The 22,611-nt window shown below is 41.6% G+C and overlaps 1 protein-coding gene across 1 annotated transcript in view; it reads right to left on the reverse strand.

The window, feature by feature from the left end:
• MNAT1 (MNAT1 component of CDK activating kinase) overlaps positions 1–22,611 on the reverse strand; it is a 119,532-nt gene that overhangs the window by 33,529 nt on the left and 63,392 nt on the right. Inside the window, exon 7 of the mRNA XM_041459414.1 lies at positions 1,654–1,775. Within this exon, the coding sequence (XP_041315348.1) occupies positions 1,654–1,775 (122 nt within the window). The remainder of the gene's footprint in view (positions 1–1,653; positions 1,776–22,611) is intronic.

The following is a 22,611-nucleotide window of genomic DNA, read 5'->3' on the forward strand; positions in this document are numbered from 1 at the left end:
TTTTGGAATGGCAAACAGCCTCGGGACTCAGAGGAACTCTTCTGGTGGGCCCCACCAACCCACCCACCCCCCCACCCAGCCAGCCGTGAGCCTCCCCTTGCTGCCACAGTCACCCCACACCTCTCAGCTCCTCCACCACCTCCAGAGCCAAGCCCAACAAGCCTGGCTGCTCCCGCTCACAGCAGGAAAATGGCACATCTCAAAGTGCCTCCAAGGAAAGACTGTGGCATTGTTGCAAACCCTACTCTGAATACGCTCCCACACGGATGCAACTGCAGGGTTTAAAGGGTTTTGCTCTGCAAAGTGTTGGGCTGCCCCAGAACTGGTGCCACTAAATGCAATGGACATAGAGGACAGTGTTCCTGATGGATTTGGACACCAGCATTCATGGGGCACAGGCAAAGGGAATTCTCCCTGCACAAGGCATCTTTTTCTTGTTCGTGATGAGGCTGAGGGGGCCTCAAGCTCCTCTCACACTGGAGGTCCCTCGCAGCTGTGCTCCATTCAAACAGGTGGCGAAGGCTGAACCAGGCTCTGCCCGAGTTTAAACTCCTAATTAATACTTGGTTGCAGAAGATAATAAAAATTACAGGCATCAGGAGGACACAGAAACAGTAAAAATGGAGACAGCCTTACTTGCAGACAGTTTTCACTGTCAGTTCTCACTTCAGTTTCCTGAAGCACCATTAGGTTGCTTATTTACCTTACTAAGTCTATCTACCTCTGTCATTTCCTGGATGAGTTACAACTTCTCACATGCCAGTGAACTAGATGGGATTCCTGTTTGGATTTCAGTGGTCTCCCAAACTGCACACTAAATTGCCTCTACTTTGTTCAGTACTTTGTGGCTTCAGTTTTCCCAGATTGCACAGCCAAACATAAACTGTTATTTTTTCGTACTCTTTCTTGCCTTGCCAGCCTGCACATTCGTTCTGCCATGCAGTTTTCCAGGCACTGGAAGTGCTGATGACCTTGAGGGTCAGGCCATGATGAGCTGGATGACACTCCCCCAGTAGCTCCAGTTTTCAGGTGGCATTTCAGCTACAAACACATCTCTAGAGAGCAGACACATCACTCCTGGACTTCCTAACCTCCCTAACCCAGGCACAGAAGGCTCCCAAACTCCCTTTCAAACATGGATGCACACCACGATGCTGCCAAGCTGCTGGACCAGCCCTGCATTATATTTTTTGACAAAGTTAAGCTCTGTGCTTCATTTCTCACAAACACAGTTTGACTGTAGACAGCAGCCGACAAGTAAATCTACCCTTTTCCATGGCAAACAGCCCAACTTTAATATTTTTACTGGCTTACAGCTGGGTAAATTAAGCCCCAGATTTTTATTTATTTATTTTTTAATACCGTGCAACTGAAAATGAACAGCTACTTCACTATGACTGCCAAGGACAACCTTAAAAACACTAATGCAATCCAGTCCAGCTCTCAATAGATCTATAAAGGCAAGAGGACCAAAAATTTCAGCTTATCCACCCAAACAAAATGTTGGTTGGGCAGGAAGTCTAATATTTCGTTGAGATCCCTAAAAAAAAAAAAAAAAGGAAAGGAAAAAAAAGATCCCTGGCAATCTGAAGATGGTAACAATCCCAGCTATAATGCCATAAAATGGGAATTAAAATGCACTGATTTACTTACCCCAGCTTTCCCAACATTTCAGGTTCTGGAACTTGTGGTCCATATGTCTCCACTTGCAGAGGCTGATATTCATATAAAGTTTCCTCTAATTTTTGAATGGGAGCTAATGAAATATGCTGACCCTGTTGAAAAAAAAAAAAAAGTAAAATATTTCTACATATAATCAAGGTCAAGGTTTATGTTTTGACTTTTTTTATATGCAGTGTAAGAACAAGCATAACTTGGTCCAGACAAACACCCTCCCACTAAGAACATACTGTTCACCATACCACTCACTTCTTCATGATTTATATTTTTTTTACTGGGACCTACAGATTGGAAGTGATGTTTCATCAGCTATAATTGTTTGGACAAGAAGGAAGGCGGGAAGAACCTTTATTCAGGGCAAGCTTACCATTAGAAAGTACAGCTGCTTCCAGTGTCACTAGCAAAATTATTATTAGGCACTAATTTCATTTATCTGAAGTACTATCAAACAAATGTCTCTGAACAACCCTACTTGATTCTGTAATCAATGATTTCCTGAAAGCCCTAATTAGAAAGGGAAGCCACTTTCCTTTCTCTCCACAGGCTTTGTAAGCTCCCATACATAATGGCTCTCAAGATAGACTTTTACAGAGCAATACAATTAATTCATTCAGCAAATTCCCATTTGTTTCATAACTAAAAACATAGAAACACACAAACATTAAGCTTTCACTCCAGATGGTACTTTTGCAAGACCTTCAGACTGCTGAGAAACAGCGAGACATTTGCACACCCCTCCCCTCCAAGTCCCTATCACTCGGAGCTCTCACAAAACAGGAGACTTGTGACTGGGAAGGAGGGGGTCAGGAGGATATGAGATAGAGCCAAAGTTAACAGATGTTGCTGCGTGACATTCTACACTGATTTGTTGATCTTTCACACAGTTTCAATTTTCTACTGTATTCTATGGTGCTCACAAAAATTAGCAGCAGCAGCAAAAAGACAGAGCACCGTGAGCTGCCCCAAAACAGCCTGGCTTTCCCTGTAGAAATTGAGTTTCCCATCTGCAGAATGCAGGAATTTAGCAAAGTAGTAGTATTGTTTTTGTAGACATTTTGTCTGAAACAGGAGATGGGAAGGTTTCCATGGTGTAATGCCGTGTATAAGCCTAGCTCCCACTGGTGATCACTTACTGAGCTGAGCTTCCCTGGGGCCACTCCTCTGAGCATCTACTCCCTCAAGTGGAAAATACAGGCTCCTAAAGTGGGACACTGGGTTAAAATTAACTAAAGAGGGGAATGAAAAAGTTTGTAGAAGGGGAAAGCTGTTAATTAAATTTGTGGTTGAAGACAGTGACCTTTCTGAATTTGGAGCAGAGATATTTTTGTTTAGGGAGTTGCAGAAAATAGCTAAGAAAACTGAAGACGTAAGTCCTTGAGAAGTGTTATCGTGGATCTAAGCCGATCTCTACGGAAATATCAGCAGCTCAAGTTTTCCATTGAAACAGCCCCTGTGTGTGTGATGAAAACAGAGTTTTAGGCTTTTTCTGCACTGCCTGGGGGACTGGAGAGGCCACTGCTGACACTGGTATGGGGACAGTGTCCTGGAGATAAGATGTGAAGGAAGTTCTCCAGTCAGCCATGCACCACTCCAACTCTCATGGCCAGCACATTTATTTCTGTGTTACAAACTATTGCTGCAACATTACTCACATTTTTAAAAAGTAGGAAAAGAAAGGTTAAAAATCCAGATTTAATCCTACTTCATGATATTTTAGGACATAAAAGCAGGGATTTCTATTTTCCTAGGAGTTGTCAATTTACAATCTATCCAATTTTATTAAAATATAATACTTTGTAACTATGATTATGTGGGCCTCTTACATGCATTGCAAGAGGTTAATGCTTAAATAAGACTCTTACATTTACATTTTGAGCAACATCTTTGTCTCTGACCAAACCAAATGGAAAATCATAACAATGTTTTACATATGTACAACCTCATCTGGTGAGTGAAGAGTTTCACTCTTTCCAAATCCAAATTTTGTTCCAGCCATAGAAAAGAAATTTCGGTTTTGGGCAAAGATCAAAACCATGGTAAATACTTTGGGAAATTACTTCTGTGCAGAAAAAGGGAGAATCTCAGATTGCAGGCACCCCATCCCTTGAGGACACCACCAGAACAGCTGCTCACTGTCAGCACAGTTGCCACTGGTGCCTTCCTGACACTTTGCTAATGAGAGCAACTTCTGCCAGCATTGGCCAAGAGACACTGGAAGGCTCCCAACACACGGACTGGGATCATCACTGCCCTCCTTCCCCACCACCATTTATGCTGCTACAGATGTCCACCTCTGGAAGCTCCTGGGGGGACAGGACGAAAATTGTTTTCCCCTCTTTGTGGAGTTCCCAAGGTGCCTGAGCTCACAGGGCATCACGATGGTCATTGTCTCTCAGATGACCGAGCAGGAACTGGAAGGGAGCTGCCCAGGAATGGTGGGAAGGCTGAATGGTCAGCACCCCAGGGGGATGGGGAGCACAGGGGTCATGGGGAAGGACTTCTCTGTGTGGAACTGCATCAACAACTCCCTGTGGTGGCCTGGAGAACAGGAGAATGTCAGAAGAGGAGCTGCATTATAGACACTGTCCCCCCTTGAGCTGGTCTGACATCATATCCAGCACAGGCCAGGACATTTTGTGTTCCTGTATGAAGCCCAAGGACTGGCAGTTCAGCCAAAATACCTTCTTTTGAAAGGCATCCAATCTAGATTCAGACAGATTTCAGATCACAGAGGTACAGGCACATCCCCTAGGTAAGCTGTTGCAATAGTTGATTATCTTCACCATTAAATACTGGCAGCTCATTTCTGGTTCATCAGATTGACTCTCTCCTATGTCTTTCTCACATCCATCACGGGCCAAGGTGTAAGTATCAGGAACCAGGGTGCCATTTGTATGGCAAAATGACTGCACTGGTTTGTGTGCAGCCAGCAGATCTGCACCTCAAGGAGATTATGCAGCTGTATGAGACAGCTCATTTGTTTTTGTATCCCAAAATCACAACTTTAGCCGATGTGCTTTGGCAATGTGGATTACATTCCACTTAGCAATAGGTAAAAAGCCCCATGACCAGCTGTTGTTCCTGCCCTTTCGCTGTCTGGCCTTTAGGCTCCTGAGCTTCCAGACTTTCAAATTGTTTAGCCCTACACAGGTTAGGGAGGTTCCAGAACTGAGTATGGCCCAGACTGGTGCAAAAGTCTGGGATGCAAACCAAAACCATTGCCTTTCCTATTTCCACTGCTGTTGCGATAAGCTGACTCACAAAAAAAACCTTGTTGAAGTTAAAAGGCTCCGTTTGACCACTGTTATCTCAGTTAAGAGCCATTTGACCAGAAGCATCCCACTTTTGTCTCTCTGTCCCAAGTGGTCCCTAACCACTTCATAACAGACTGGTAATGAAAGGGAAGCTGCTGTGTAACTTTAGAGACACCACAACAGACAATAACTGTTACTTTGGACTTACACAGCACTTTTACAGATACAAAACCATTTCTAACCTATGAGGTAAGACTTTTAAATTTCCTGTATTCCACCTAGACAGTCAGCCTTACCTCTTTCCAGCATTAAGATGCATTTATCAGCATGCTGAAACCAAAATGAAAGCAGTGGGACCAAGGTCTTGCTTCTGCATTGCTTTCTCCTGACAAACCTAAAATCTGATGTGGTCATGGGTAAGTATTTCTAATTCCCCTTGGATGCTGTAATGTTTGTGTAAAAGAAGCTGACAGCATCCAAATGAAGACAGAAAAGGCTTCCAAGAACACAGACAACGCTTTTTCCTGCCTCCTCTCCCTCCCACCCCAGTCTTCACAGCATACAAGTGTTTTCCCTGGGATTATTTTAGGCACCAGAGCTGTCTATTACATACTGGAATGTATGGAACCACAAAACATGCTGCTAATTAGAAGGAAGGCATTTGCTTATCCTTGGGACTTTGTTTATATAAAAGCCTGCACAGCAATGGATTTGTGAGCAACTGACATTCTATTCATGTGCTGTATGGGTTCAGATGAGAGACATACAGGATTAAATTGGGAGGGGGGTTGAATAATGTCTTTGTATTAGAAGTAAAACTGACTGGTTGATAGACTGAGACAACTATCAGCTGAAAAAGAAACAAAAGCAGTGGCCAGTTTTGGTTTCAGATTGTGATACAACATGGCATTTATAAAAGAAAAGCTGTGGATTACGTACAAAGAACTGCCCTTGCAGTAACAAGGAGCTTACTTTAAGCAAAAACAACACTCTTTCAGGAACAATCATGTTCATTAGAACATCAAAATTATAGTGTATCACTGCACCTTTCACACAGCTTTGGGGAGGGACTCTTGGCAGGTACATCAGTATTTGCCTGCTAGCAGAATGAGGTTATTTTAGCACAGACCACAGAAATATCAGCCCAAGTTGCAGCGTTCACACTTCTTCCCATCCTGCCCTCTCTCCCTATCTGTGTCTCCAAAATGACACTGCCTTCCTCCACCTCAGCAGCAAAAAGAAACAACTGACAGCCTTCCCAGAAATCTTCCAAGAGGCAGGGAGGAGGAGAAAGGAGACTTCACACCAAAAATGCACTAGTAGGGGAAAGAGGAGGAACAGCTATGCCACAAAAACATCTCCAGGCAAGAGACAGAAGCCAGAGACTGGGGTCAGTAAAACTTGCCCAGACAAGGCAAGTTTCTGTACTAGCAGCAGCTGGACTAGTTGACAAAGCCAATCTTTTTGCCTTTTAAATTTCTCTCTGCTTAGGAACTTACTCAGCTCTGCTATCAGCCCACTTCCACAGCACACGTCAGAGAACAGAAATAGCGACACTCGCGCTACATCTCATTAGGTCCCTTTGCAGCAATGTTATTTTTATTTAACCCTTTTCACTGGCAGGTCACTCTCCTGGCCAAAGAAGACAAGGAGGAACCAAGGGCTGTGGAATGCCAGGACATGATGCTGCTAAAACACACCCCCACTGCTGCTTCCATTGTACATGGCAGGACAGAGAGGTTAACAAAGACCCTTTTAAACATGCCATCATCTGAGCATGCAATTATCCAAATGCTTTCAAGTGAACATTAAAACAAAACTATAAATTCCATGAATTTTTCAGTATAAGCAGTCTTAGGAAACTATTTTACTGTTAAGCTTGTAACAGAATTCAGCTTTTGAAAAGCTTTCATGTTAACACAATTTCTTACAGATATCAATGTAAATATCTTTGGCAATGTGGTGTGAGCCAGAAGTTGGGTTGTTGTGGATTTATTCTCCACCTCCAGCTTCCACCCTCTCCATTCACTATTGACAAATCCATGTCAGCAATGCTAAAGTGGCCTTCTGATTCTGATTAACTACTTTGACTACAGTAATACTCAGGAAAAGGAGAATGAAACTGATAGATTTGGAGGGCTCAGTTAATATTATTTTAACCTTTAGCCTCTCTGTCTTCCACAGCCTTTTTAAATAAACACAAAGTATGTCAAACTAAAAAGTATAATTCTATTCGTTGGCCTAAAATTCCTGTGCCAGTGAAGCTTTTTCAAAGACTTAAATATCAACTGTTCTCTCTCTGCTCTTGAAAAAGCAACAATAAATCTAATTTATTTACTTGATTATGAGAAGTAAAAGATTATGAGGATATTTCGGGAGCAAAATTGAAAGAAAGCAACAGAACCAATATTAAGATTTTCTGTTGATCTCAAAAACAAAATCTGACCACAAATAGCAAGATCAGAGACACAAGATTGCCAACCCCCCTTCTCTATGTGGTAGATGATTTCAGACACCTAATAACAATCTTCCTAAATTTAGATTACTTTTTTCCCTCCACAGTAACTTAATTTGATTTTCAAATGCCAAAACAGATTTAAAAGATGTGCTTTCTTTAGGAATGACAGAAATAAGCCAAGAGATCAACAGCATTGAAGAAGCTATTAACAAAGACAATCAGATATATGCAATTTGTTACACAAACAGCTACCTGGAAAATTAACCACGGACTAACATGGGTTAAATCACACCATTAGTTCTACTTGCCTCCAAAATTTTCCTTTACAACTTTCTGACATAAGTAATTACCTGACCAGACTTATCTTTAAGCTCCTGCCAAAAAGCCCCATTTCTCTAATCTCCCAGAAGAAAGCCTGTGTCCCTCTAACAAGCCGAAATACAATTCTGCTGGGTCGGAGCCAGGGCAGGATTTAGTGCCTGCTCTCTTCACAGAAAAGCCCAGTGCCCTTTCCTCATGCCCATGGATTGCAGTGCCTGCTCGGGACTGTCCTCTCCAGCACTGCCTGCTGCAGCCCAGGCAGGATTCAGGGGATAGTCTGGATGTTTGCTGCAGCAAGTCACTCTCTTGTTTTCAGCAGAGACCCCAGAGTTCTGGCAGGATCTGCCAAGCTTTCCTCAAAATCCCCACCACAGTTCAAAGTATAGCCCAGTACACAAGACAAGTATTTTGGGGAATGAAGAATTAAAACACAACATCATTTTCATGTCACTAATAAGCCAATGGGTCACACTCCTGGTTTTCTGCACTGGTTTCTCAATCTTGCTCCCAACTCTCTCTCATTAGTTCTGTGCACGCCGCTGTGCCGGACACGGCCCAATAGCTTCTGCTCCTTTTGTTCTGTGCCCAGGACCTCTACCCTGCACTTGGTGCCTGTTTGGCCACCTTCAGCTGGACTGAAGAGCCATGCCATGAGCTGGCTGCTGGGGGGCATTTGGACACCCTGGGAATGCCAGCTGAATTTGCAAACCTTACTATCAGCTCATGTATTTCTTTTCGTACAGCAGCTTTTACAGGACTCTACATGGCCCTTCTCAGGGTACAGCTGCAGGTTCTTCCTATTTTCAGAGAAATGTTTCATTACAGGTGACTTGAAGTTCATGTTTTGGTCAGTTTGTTTCACCAGTCCTGTTGGTAATACAGCACACTAAGCAGAACTAAACAAACTTTTGTTGCATCTCTACCATCAGACTTCTGGAGCCTTGGTCGTTTTGGTTTGGCTATCAACAATGCAAGTATCCACTATCAACAACAGCCAGTCTAATTACAGGATTTAAGGCTTTAATATAACATTGTTTTAAATACACACATTTAAGACCTAATTTTTCAAGGGACATAAAATAGAAATAAATGGCAAACGCCAATTTGTGTATCGTGAACAATGAGAGAGGGACAGACACAGCAGTGGAGGTCAGAGCACGAAGCATCGCTCATCAACCAGCACAAACTGCCTGAGTCTCTGCACAGGTGAATCTACCGGTGCTCCTACTTTGCTGAACTAAAGCTGTGTGTTACACTGATACGATCCCTCTATTATGCAAGAAAATTATCCAGGATTTCCTGGAGAACAGTGGAAACTGTAAAAACCATCTGCTGTGTTGGAAGAACGGCAGCTCATAAAGAATCATACATCACTGTACGAAACTGTCTGCTCCTTCCTGGGATTCTCTAAAGCAGCTTCCCCCATCCAAACAGCCACAGCTCCACAATGCTGTTTTTGAGGAATGCAAAGTCTGATGGATGATTTAAAAAGAAACACTGCTTAAAATAACAAAGCCAAACAGAAAGCTGACCTCAGACTGTAGAAGATGAGTAACTCATTGTGTGTGTGTGTGTATGGAAGTCAGAGACATATTCCCTGTTCTACTGAGCATCCAGCCTAGATCCAGATAAATATTGATAAAGATGCAGAACATCACATTCAGTATGGCTTATGTCTGCCTGATAAAGGGAAGAAATAAAGTGAGATTCCTTGAATAGCTAGATTTTAAGGAGGAACTGCTAAAGGTTGATGATCGTCTGGCAAGAGAAAGCAAGGAAGTTTTTATAGCAACAGACACAAAAAAAGAGTAAAATATTAAGAAAAGGACAATAAAGGCAGATGAAAGGAAAAGCATGAATAGAACAGAAAAACAGGAAGGGTGAATTATTAGAAACAGGCAAAAAAGATAAAAAGAAAGAATTTAGAAAAACTGAAGTCTGAAGTTAAAAAACTAAAAGTATCAGACGTTAGCAGTATGTGATACATCTTCACAATATTTGTGGGCTGTATTTAGTGCAACATTTTAAATGAAAACTGTTAGCAATATATTTAGAAATTATTACTTAAAGTAAAAGTAGTCTATTTCTAGCCTTTTTCCATTTGCATGCAGGGCACACAAGTAAACATGAACTATTCCAGGACAGGAGGGGACCCATTACAAACATAACACACACTTCATGGCACTGCTTTGAAAATGAACATTAATTCTCTCAAACTAAACAAAAAAAACCCTCCCTAACTCCCTGGGGCAGAGATCTCCCTGGGAGATTAAAAACTGCATTTTTAATCTCCACAAAATTTATTCTTTTGTCTTTCCAGAGAGGTTCCGTTTCTTTCCATGCAAGTTTTCATCTATGTAGGTATTTCATTTCAGTAGGTATAACAAAATTATGTTAAATCTGAACCACAGACACACGACAGCTTTTCAAGTCGTGTGCACTTACTTCCCATGAATTTTACCAGTCCCAGGGACAGGATTCACAGAACTTCACAGGACCAAGAAACCTATTTGTAAGCTTTGCCTGATCCTGAGAGAGTTGCAAGAAGTCCTCCTACGAATGAACTGCCGTGGCTTGCTGCACTGCCCTGGTTTCAGTGGCTACAGCTTCCTAACTCCTTGAAACACAACCAGAAATATCTAAGGCATCTTTAACACAAAGAAAAAGGAATGGTTCCTGCCATGAAAAATCTACAGTCTCAGAGAAAATAGAAGCTGGCAGCAAAAACGGATAAAACCACATGGCAATTTCACACTCAGTCCCTGAAAAACTGTATTTATATGTTTACAAAATAACAAGATGCCTCATCTGTTTTATCCTGTTCACTGGTTTCATTGTGAACTCTTTTGCTAAAACACTTGTATCAAAATTTTTAAAAAGTGAGTGTTGCCATAGATTCTGAAAGAGGAGAAGTGCTGTGAAAGCAACTGCAGGGCAAACCTTGCATTTTGAGCAAGGTGGAGAGGCTGCCTGAGAATTTCCTGCTATAGCTTACAATAGATAGTTTTGCCTTAAAAACAACTCTTCCATTGTAGAAGGGAAGATTCCTGTATGCTCTGGCACAAGTACTGGATGGAGCCACATCAGCAGAGTGCCCTGACATTTAATTAGACCCAACAGGGGAAAGGCATCGCTCAAAGGCAGCGTGCTGGATCAGGGATTGCACTGACATCCCAGGCCATGCCACCGGCTGCTGCTTGGGAAACAGCACAAACAAGCTGCAATCCCAGAGAAGAGGAAGCCCAAAAAAACCATGCATTAAGAACATTTGTTAATCAAAGGACTAATCATATAGGAAGGTCTTAATTTCTTTGAATTTCACATATTATTTCCAAAGAGTAAAATATGTACCAGGCTCTCCACAGATGATGCAAATGCTTACCCTGGCTCAGGGCAGCTGCTGCTCTGAGAAACAAACCAACATAAGCTGATCATTTGAATCCCCTTAAAACTCTTAGTATTGGACCAAATAAAGCACAGTAAGGCTTACTACGCAGTTTTACAAGGCATGCCGAACATCTTTGTGCACTTAAAAACTATAATTTAATTAACTTTACCTGTAAGCTTGGGAAGGAGGAGGGTGCACGAAGGGGGAAGAAAATAAAATAAAATACAAATTCCTTTTCTCCTAAACTCTGAAAATAGTTCAGGGTCCAAATCCCTATACAAGAAGTAATAAAAATAGTTTGGTTTCTGGTAGCAATAACAAAAATGAGGGCAAGATTAATTCTTACACTTTTATGGCAAACAATCTAAAGCAGATGTTTGAGAATAAAAGCGAGATGTCAAAGTAGTTAAAAAGCGCTTTTCAAACTCAAACACAACAAGACAACTTACAGCTTTATGTGCTTATATAAAACTCTAAATCATTTCAATCAGCTTCCACCCTTCACCCTTCTCTAGTCTATGAAGCTTCACAATTACCAAAAATGTTCTATTCATGTCTAAACCACTACAGATTGGTGTCTCCTGAACAAAAGCACATGCAAGTGAGCTTTACTGATTAGAGATCAGCTCCTGAATCTGGACCTTTATGAAGAGAAATAGGTTTCCCTGGGTTGAATATCCAGGATCTCTGGAATGAAGTTCCCTGTCTTCAAGAGACAGAGCTCACTTTAAAGGTATCTAAAAAAAGTTCCAAGTGTATTTACATTTCTGCTAGAAAACTACAGTTTTGAGACAGAGATCAAACTTCACATTCTAAGGTCAAAATCAACATAAGCATTCCTCAGAATCAGACTTCAAATGGATATTTGAAGTTATCAGCACTTTCTTGTTTGCGAGTTCAAAGAATTGCTGATCATAAAGCAAATTTTAAGATATTAAATCTTTCAAGTAGAGATTTGACAAAAGACAATGGGTGTATGCAGGAGAATTGAGTCCCTCCACATGTAACAGGGCAGAAGCCTGTGCACAGTAACCCTAAGCACACCCGTTTTCCAACAAAACTGCCCTTTATTGTGAGCATTGCATATCACCATTCACTTAGATGTGCTTTCCAAAAGGCCTCAAGAAGGATGATACTGATTTAAATAAAGAAAATTAGGCAAGTTTTTGCACTTGAGCTTCCCACACAAGGAGGATTTGCCAAGCCTTTCCAGTCTAATCAGTGCTGCAATCACCCCGTATATAAAGAGACTGACTCAGCGCACACAAACACTTCCAGACTCACCAGCAAGAGCTGATTTTTTGGCTGACCACAGCAAACTGCCTCCTAAGCCGGCCAGCCCCAGTGTCCATCTACCTGGAAGCCATCCATCCAGCCACACTGGGCTACTGTGCATCTGCATGGCTGCTCCACTTCATCAGTGAAACACAAACCCGGCTCCAGCCATCGCAGTAACTGATACAGTATCACTCAACTCAATGGGAGCAAATCAGAAACTCTACACTACATATGAATAATAATAGGTTTTTGTGTTTCCTTTCCCAAGTGCTGACAGTTTGGAAGGTTATTTTCCCCACCACCACCATGGCTGGACTATAACCACATTAATTTCAGCGTGCCAAGGCAAGCTGTTCAAGAAGCTTTCACGGCACATTTGGCTTAATAATCCAGGGTGGGGTTTTGGGGGTTTGTTTTCAATTGTCCAAGATTTGACAAGAAAAAGAAAATTAAGTTTAAGATGTATAACTCTCTGGAAAATTATATTTTCAGCAAAAGATGGCAAGCTTTAAAAAAAGTTTTAACAAACAAATTTAAACCACCCTTTAAATCACCAGCAGCCTGAATAACTTGGACCTAGCTCTGAACATAAACTTTTATCAATGGTAGTTGCCTGAGAAAACCGTGTTTTCTCCTTCAGTTTCACATTAATCTCAGGGCACAGTTAAAACATGACACTTCATCAACTTTTTTCCCCCACATCTCCTGTTCGCAGCCGTTGCTGTGTTGGCTGAAACATTTATTGCCAGGACAGAGCACTGACCAAGAGACCTACAAGGAACAAAAGCCTGCCAGAGCCTACAGCAGCTCACCTTACAAAATCACCTAAGCCCCAGCCCAGCTACTCCAGCAGCTGCACTGCTCTGTTCCAGGGTATTAGCACAAGTAGGGAGCTGCAGTGACTGCTAGCAAGTCAAAGAAATTCAGACTTTGTTTAATCTTTTGTATCTTAGATTTAGACCAATACTAAGAGGCAGCTCTCAAGTGCTACACAGAGCATTCTATAATTCATACAATAGTTGAGTCACAGCAAACCAGCACCCTGGCCAGGATAATGCTTCACTGGATGTACCTACATTTACTTCTGTAAAGGGCTACAGTTTGCTTTTAATTATTCATAATGTTCTACAATGTACTTGGATGTGTATACTGTATATACACACAGCAGTTTGAATAAAATAAACACACCTCAGTAATTAGCTGATTGCAGTGCTCAAATAGCGCTGTTTTTAATGAGATGCTCTTTGTGTTCATGGAGGTTTCTGTTCTGTGTGTGTACACACAGATACACCCAAACACAAATAATCCAGGGCATGAGCTAAACAATTTTAAACAAAGACTATCATAGAATGTTTGCACAACCCTGTAATGCTCCAATCATGTGCCCATTTGCACATGGGAATTATTTAGAGGCATGTCAACCTAACAAATTTATTTTCCATCAGAAAATTTTATCATCCACTTACCTGGGGCTTAGACCTAGATTCAGCAACACTGATTCAGCTTAGAGAACTACCCAGCTCCAAGCACACAAAGAGCCTCACAAAGCCAAAGGAGCAGTCACATTCCAGTTACTTTGCCTGGATCGTGGCCTGCAAGTCCAGTCCAACAAAGCCAAGCAAGCCTAAACCTGATGGCGTAAACCGAGCCCGTCCGCTGCGCTGCAATTACCTGTGGCAATAAACACCACGCTCTAGGAAGCAGAGGCTTGCACAAACAGGCCTCCAGAGGAACAACCAGCACCCTCACTACTCCAGTCTCCACTCCCTGTCCTTGCATGGACTGTTCCAACAGCTGGCAAGTGGAGCAGGTTGTGCCCAGGTGTTTGACACCAAAGTGTGCCACTGCTGGGTCCACAGATCCACCACGAAACACGGATGGGCCCTGGGGACTGAGCTGCAACGGGGACCAAGTCACAGGGCTGAGAGTTAAGCCAAGAGGAATACCTGCTTGCTTGGTTTCAAAGCAATGCTTAAGGATTTTCTGGGTCAAAGCCAGGGTGATCCATATCTTATGAGATCAAGCACCTCCGCCAGGTTTGTATCAAAAATTTATATGACTATTTCAGTGATCCCATTAGCCCTCAAGGGCAGACTTTAGCTCAATACTCGAGGTATGGGCAGCCAGATGAATTTTACCAGGCTAATTCCACATGCCTGAGGCATTTCCAAAGCAAAAACCTACTGGTATAGGTGTGAGTTTTCTTAACAGTTTAAATGGATGTTTGACCATCGCTGTCTAAATGAAGGTGGGCATCAGAAGACTAATACAATATTATTAAGATAGATTTTAAGAAGTGTATCTGGCTTCCAAGTAATATCTCAAGATTAGTTATTTATTATATAAATCACCTTAAGTTCATTATCTGGGCCCCGATCCCATGGGCCAAACAAGTTGAGAAAATAGTTCCACTAGGGACTGTACATAATGGGGTCCATTACTCATACCAAATAGATCAAACCTCTTTAGAAAGTTAACTTACAGAGAAACTTTCCAAATTTCTGCATTGGAAATCATGCATTTAAAACTTTAAAAGGAAGAGAGTGAGCAATTATAAATCATTCACGCACGCATATTTAAAAATCTGTATAATTTTTAAAAGTAGACTAGAATTCTAAGCTGATTGGAATAACCATTGAATTGTCCATAATCATGTTGGTGTCTTTTTAAAATAATTCTAATCTTAGCATTTAACATTTCTTAATTAAAAAAATTGTAACATGCACCATAGACAAACCACAATCCCTGTAAACTGATGTTCAGGGGCATCACTTTCTTCACGGGCTACACCTCATCTTATCAAAGCAACACAAGAAAACTTGCTTTCTTTCCAAATGCACACCAGATTTCTCTAATCTGTGCCTTTACCAAACTGCATAAACAGAGAACTGGTGGTTTGATGCAATCAGCACAGTGCCATTTAAACCACAGCACATCACAGCACCCTTAAGTCTTTTTGGAAATACCTCTGCTGCTCAGCAGCACCAGCTTTCCACCAGTTGCTGCTCCACATGCTATTGCCAATCAGCTGCATTTGCTGTAGTGCATTCCAAAGTTTACTAATTAATCTCTGCACTAAACCCCCCTGATGGCTGGTTGCCATTTGAAATGATCATCATCTTTTATTTAAAGACATAGCGACCATATGGCCAAGCTCAGACCTTATTTGTAAGAAAGAGGTGAGGCAAATTTCAGGTAGTCAAATCCAGGGGTTTTGGGGTTTTTTTTAACCTGGACAGAGGCAATTATTAATGGTTTAAGGATGTTTACATGAGACACACTCAGTCATGTCAATGTTAATTGTCAGGAAATGGGCACACTCTTGCTTTCTGAGCTCAGAGCCACATTCACAGAGGGTACAAGATGCAAACCACTGCAAAAGAGAGCATTCATTTCTTGCAAAACAGCCTACATGCTTTGAAGCTGTGTGTTTTAAGGATTCCAGCTTATTGCTCCATTTCAGAGGAGGTTTAAGCAGTGATTTCAGGCAGTGCAGCCTCTCACACCATTGTTCCAGGCTGCTCCCATTCAGCGGTGCGTTCTGGCTCCGTGACCTTCACAATGACCTCTACAAAAGCAGTTGTGCATTTCACTGTGGTGTAAATCCTCACAGACAAGTCGAACCTGTTCTTTTTGGCATCCAGCCCTTCAGATGAATACTCTGCAGAGATTTATTATGAAAGGGGAATGAAGGGGCATTATTGCACAACATTCATCCCTCACATACAGCTAAGTTCCATCTCTTACAACTTCTGAAGACTTTTAAATAAACAGATCATATTAATTACACAAATCCTTCTTGCTTCTCACCAATTTTCTGTATTTAAAACTTGCTGTTGTTTCCAAAAAGGTAGATATGCCCAGGAAAAAGCATGTGTGTGAAGGTGTTTTACATTATTATTAATAAGTAATATTCATACTTCCTGTTACTATACACAAGGGATTAGTGTTTCCTAGCACACCATTCACTTATAACACTGAAGTATTATTCCACATTGTAGCAACACACATTGCCCTAAAAGGGTCCATTAATTATTTTTTTAATACCATGAGGTTGCTGCAGGATATTAGACTGTCTCCATAAGAAATATACTGCTATGGTAAAATGATGAATGATGAAGTTTGCAGGTTTTTAATTAGATTTCAGAGCAGTAAGAATTTATAAAGTTGTTCTCCGTGGCCTTAGCTTAATACTTTGTGTGACCTTATGCAAATAATTAGAAAGATATTCAAGATTCCATTAATCAGAACATATAAAAACATAAAAGAATCATGAAAGGGGTAGGTTTTATAAACTCAGTGAGTCTGCCAAAGTGGTCAGAGAGAGTAGTAACCCTAACACTCACATCATCCACATTCCTTCAGGTTTTCCAACTGATCCTTCAGCAAAATATGTTCTGTTAGGGAAGGGAGAAACTATAACAAAAAAAACACCCAACCTAAGTGGCATTGATATTTCAATCCAAAAATCATGTTCCAACTAGCTGCAGTCGCTTGGTATTAACCACAACTGAAGCATTTTGACCGAAGCTCACATTCCCTGATCCAAATCTTGGAGTTCCCCTCAAAAGCTCCCTCCCCCCACTGTCAGCTGTCATGGACAATTGACAATGCACATGCACATCCCTCCCACTGCAGAAAGACAGAGCTGCTGTGTGTGTCTCTCCCTGTCACCCACAGGCCATGACAGGTAGGGGCTCTCTCTCCCCTTCCTCTAAGTGTCAGCTGGCCATTCCTTGCCTTTCCAGCTTCCTTTTCTGACTGCAAAACCAAGCACAACAAAATGCACAACAGCAAAAAACTTCCCTGTGCAGAAGACAGAGGAAAACACAGTCTCCTCCTACCTTTCCCAGGTACAGACTGCACTTTCACAGCTCCAGAGCTGCAGGCAGAAGTTTCTCCAAACAGAACATGCAGCAGTGGTTTTTACTTTGCTAAGTCTAAATTCACTTCCCCCCACAGGTCCAGCTCTGCCGCCTCCACCACAGTCCACTCCTTCATTTCTGAGTCTGAGGCTACCAGTGAGAAGGACTGAAAACAATAGAAGGTGAACCAGCATGGTCATGGAGTGCTGCCTTTAACAACAAAGATAAATTATCTGCAGTTCTAAAGGAGCTTTCTTCCTGCAGTAGAAATACCACATTTTGAAAAGCTGCAGTTGCTGTGTACTTTGTCTCTTCATAAATAAACCAAATAAAAACTTAAGTGCAGCTACATTTATTATTTGGTCTTCATAAAAACAAAATAACACTGATCCTTCCAATACTTCATTCAGGATTAAAAAAAAAAAAAAAATCCAAAGATTTTTCAATTAGATGATGGCCTGATCCTTCCAATACTTCATTCGGGATTAAAAAAAAAAATCCAAAGATTTTTCAATTAGATGATGGAGAGACAATGCCAAAGTTATACCTGGCACCTATACCTCAAACTGGTTACAATTTAAAAGCAACAAACAGCTAAATGGGTACAACAATCTTCATGAATATTTATATTACTTTAAAGTGACACATCTGTTTAATTTTGTATTTCAAATACACTTAACTAACCAGACACAAAACATGTTAAAAATTAGCCCAAAGCAAATGCTGAACAAAACACTGTCAATGAAACTAAACTAACACAACATCAAGCTTTAATATAAATTGCACCTTAAGGATTGGGATGGGAGGCTTTTACCCCATATTCCAAAAGTGCCTGATATGTGAAAAATTCAGGCCTAACCCTGTCTAGGCTTCAGATTCTACCTAAACAGGAATTCAATGTGGCATCATCCCACCAAGAGGCAGATTAAGGTGCATAAGTGAAACCACATGGGTAAAGTCAATGCAAGGATGAAACTCCCACTGCAATCCCCTCTATGCCAAGCCCTCTTTTTCTCCCCCATAACCAAAGAAAATCCTAATCATGTTTTCTTGTAAACAACCAGAAAGAGGAATGTTAGGTATGCAGGCAAGGCCAAGACAGTGCCATTCCTTCAGAAAGGCAGAAAATTTTTCAAATATTTACTGATTGATCATTCCAACTTTGCTTGTCCAAACCCAAAGGGCTATCACAGGGAACCATTACAAACTGGGATTATGTGGCTTTTTTGCTTGATGTTGCACAGGTACCAAACACAGGTACCACACACAGGCAGCCCCAGCCCTGGAGTGCTCAGGGATGGTGAGGATCAGGTGCCCACATCCACCCCTTTAGATCTGTCAGCACATCCCCACAGCCCAGCCCAGCAGCTCCTGGTTGCTGGAGCACTGCCTCTGACTGACTGGCAGAGGATCACATTTCTGTGATCTCTCTATGCCTTGGAGAAGGGAGTGATGCACTATTTATTTATGCCTCTCTTTCAAGAGATGAAACAGGAGAATGGGCCTCAGACCTAAATATATATATATGCTGCTTTCCTCCTGTGCACAGCCCTCACTTTTAACTTGTTCCTCCCTCCAAACCACTTACCTTTTCAAAGCCCTCCAATTCCACATGCACCACCTTTAAATGTACCATCTGTGTCCTGCAGGATCTACCTCACTTGCTCAGAATAATACAAGAATCATTATTCTTACACAAAACCACTATTTCATTTTCTACTAATCATGGCAAATGTTGCAAGTCCCAGTCTCCTGGCCCCCATCCAGCTAATTTAGATAGATGGTTCCACATGTGCTCTCTGTCCTTCCATTTCCTGCCCATACCACGGCACACATTTGTCTCAGTGAGTCAAAGCAGCTTTCTCTGTAGTCACAATATTCTTTAGTACTTTATATTTTAAAAAAGCAGCCTGCATAAAACACAGCCTATTACCATGCTATTACTGACTTTGCAAGAGGCAGAGGATTTTACTGCTTTGCCACACATTCTGCTGAACTGTATTGGGTCACAAGCTACACCTGAGCCTTGCATTTCCCCCAAATACAGAAGTTAGCTTTGTAGCAACTGTGCTCAGGCAAAGCAAAACAATAAATTAAACTAGTCAATTCTGTACTTCAATATTATCCATGTTTTTTGCCCCTAAAGTAAAAACCTCGACAAACCCAAAATATTATGAGGAATGAGGATAAGCCAAACTTCCAGAGACCCAGGCACTTCTTCGTGAATGATAATTTGTTTCCTTACTGGCTAAAGCTGTTAATATTCCTTTCCAGAGACACCCTGACTGACAATCACTCCATATATATGGGGACATGCACCTTTTGATGTCCAACACCGATTGCCTCAAACAATATTCCGTTCTCTCACCCTCTGCACCTGAACAAACATTTTTAAGGAAAACTACTTTTGAAGTCTCCTTACAAAACATTGTCTCTTTGATCCAAATATCTTTCTTCAAGTACCCTAGTGCAATACAGATGCACTTGGATGGTAATGATCATTACTGAAAACTAGGGCCCCCAAGATCTTTGAAATACATCTTAATTTTTAAATGAATTTTTGATTTACAAATCTGCCCTTTGAAAACTGAAAATTTGACTTCTCTAAGACGCTGTAGCAAAGATTCATTTATTTGCTGTGCAATTATGCAGAAGCTAAGGTGCAGAAAAGGTGGTACATGCACAAAATGCAGCACAGCCCCAACCAACACGCTGATGATTTTTTCTTTGTAAGAAATCAATATATGAGTAATTAATTTATCAATAAGGCTGGTGTACCTTGGACAAAATTGAAGATGCTGCAGGAAACAAATTCTGCCCATTCACCCCTGCCCACAGCCAGAACCCTGATTAGCACAGTGTGTGTGGGTGGGTGTCACACTGGAAGCCACACAAGTGCACACACACCACCCTGGCTGACCCCAGAGAACAGGATTCTCACACAGGAACTGATGGTGATGATGGATGAGTACCAGAACCCCAGGTCCCCAGATCCTTCTGTCCCAGAGTTCCCCTCTAATTCCCAACCTTGTGCAGAAACCACTCAGCCCTTCTGCCTAGAAACTCCCATCCCACTCACACCCACCTTTCTGCCAACTCTGCCCCAAATCTCCCCCCTCAGAGTGATGGTGACCCCCACGTTCTCCCCAGTTTGTCTCCTCTGCTGCCCTGTGCTCCTCATCCCCAGCAGCCCTGATTCCATGCTCCAGGAGGGCACCACTGCTGCTGCCAGCACTTGTTACTGATTTCCCTGCCATGTTCCTTCCAGCAACTGCCTCCCACTATGGCCATCCCTCGTCCTCCTCTTGGCTCTCCTTGTATGGCCAAGTCTGCCAAGAATTTCAGAAAAGCCAGCTGTAAGCTGTGCTTACTCAAAATTTGTCTGAAGGTGGCCCTAAGAACAGGGAAGGAAGAAAATACAGGCATATGGGAGATCTTTTAACTGTGCTGTGAGAGCAACACATTCCACATCAACAAATGGATTCTAGGTCATGGAGAAATTCATGGAGAAATGTAATAACCAGGCTGGGAGGTAAGTCTGCACACATGTGCCTTAACAGTCTCCCAGAGCAAGACAAACAGACACGGCCCAACTGAGTGCTGACTCAGAGGAATCTGCAAGGCCATTATCCCTGCTCTCCATTCCAGGTCACCCGGGCTCCTCCAGGTACACAACAGAGGAGATGAAGGAATGACACAGAACTGCTTTGATCAGCAGCAACAGAAGAAAGGATTAGAAGCAAACATATGATGTTCTCACAGATGCAGACAACTGTTAAGGAAAAAAAGGATCATGGCAGGAAGGTCACACATACTTCTGTGCACATATTCCAGTGTACTACAGCTTCCCTAAATGGCTTCAAATACTTCATTGATCTTTCTACAGTTCTTTAAATGTTCTTGCTACTCTCTTTAAAAGAATTTTCCTCTTTAAAAAAGTCCTCAGCTGAATGTAATTTCACATCCAGTCTGTAAGAGTAGAGACAGTCTACCAACCATTTGCAGAAGAAATCAATGTTTTTATTGTTAAATGACAATTAAGGAACCTGAACATTTTTTCTTAAGACCTAAAATATTTAGTTCTGTAAAGTCCTCTTTACGTTGTCATCCTCAAGGACATAAAAAGCACCTACAAAACCGTAGAAAACAGCTTAATTTTGCCATGTACCTAGGCAGAAAATGAGCTTGTATCAGGTCAAGGAAACACAGTTACTGGATATTGTATTTGCAGAGACCCTCGTGGCAGGAAGGAATGATGCATCTGACTCCATGCTCTCAGAAGGCTAATTTATTATTTTATGATACTATATTATATTAAAGAATACTATACAAGAATACAGAAAGGATACGTACAGAATGCTAAAAAGATAATAATGAAACTCATGACTCTCTTCATAGTCTCGACACAGCTTGGCCCTGATTGGCCAAAGAGTCAAAACAACTCACACCAGAACCCAATGAAACAATCACCTGTGGGTAAACAATCTCCAAACACATTCCACATGTGAGCACAACACAGGAGAAGCAAATGAGATAAGAATTGTTTTCCTTTTCTCTGAGGCTTCTCAGCTTCCCAGGAGAAAACTCCTGGGCAAAGGGATTTTTCAGAGAATGTGAATGCGACAACTGAATTTCCCCTAAGATGTAAAAGCAAGGGCAGTAAGTGTTACCAGAGGCTGCCAGGGAGACTGCAGAGCCCCCATCTCCAGGAGTCTTTCAGAACAGGTTAGGACAGGTCCCTGCCTGGCTCTGCCTCACGGCAAGGGGAAGGCCCCCACGACCCCTCAAGATCCCCAACCAGCACTATGATGATACAATTTCACAAGTACCTGCTGCAGTTCTGGCACCACAGCTTCTCTTTTTATTATTTTTTTCTTCCCTGATTTAAAATTGTACCCTCACAGAGGGACTTTGTCCGCTCCCACTTTTTATCATCTCTATAAGACATAATGCTTACACTTACAATTTTGGACAAGCTATTTATTTCTGTTTCACTCCAGCACTACTTTCTCATGAGTTTACTTTCAAACAGTGCATCAAACAGCACTGTTTAACAACTTTTTGCATTAAAAGTGTGGCTCAATAACTTTGCAATATTCATTTAGCACAAACTCTAATATTTAATGTTTATGATGTTTGTAACTCTTGGCCAAAGTATAGCATCAAAAGAGCATGTATGCACTGAATTCTATCTTGTTAAAAAGAACAGCAGCACTGAAAAAAGTTATATTGGAACAATCTATAAATGTGTTTACATTATATGAATGATTTGCTGTTCCTTCACAAGGCATGTAGGAAGTCAGCACTTCTCAAATGTGTAAAGTATTTCCATGTGCTTAAAGCACGATCTTTCCAAAACAAACAATG

This window comes from Pyrgilauda ruficollis, unplaced genomic scaffold (assembly GCF_017590135.1).
Source record: "Pyrgilauda ruficollis isolate IOZ18807 unplaced genomic scaffold, ASM1759013v1 scaffold135, whole genome shotgun sequence".
NCBI lineage: Eukaryota > Metazoa > Chordata > Aves > Passeriformes > Passeridae > Pyrgilauda > Pyrgilauda ruficollis.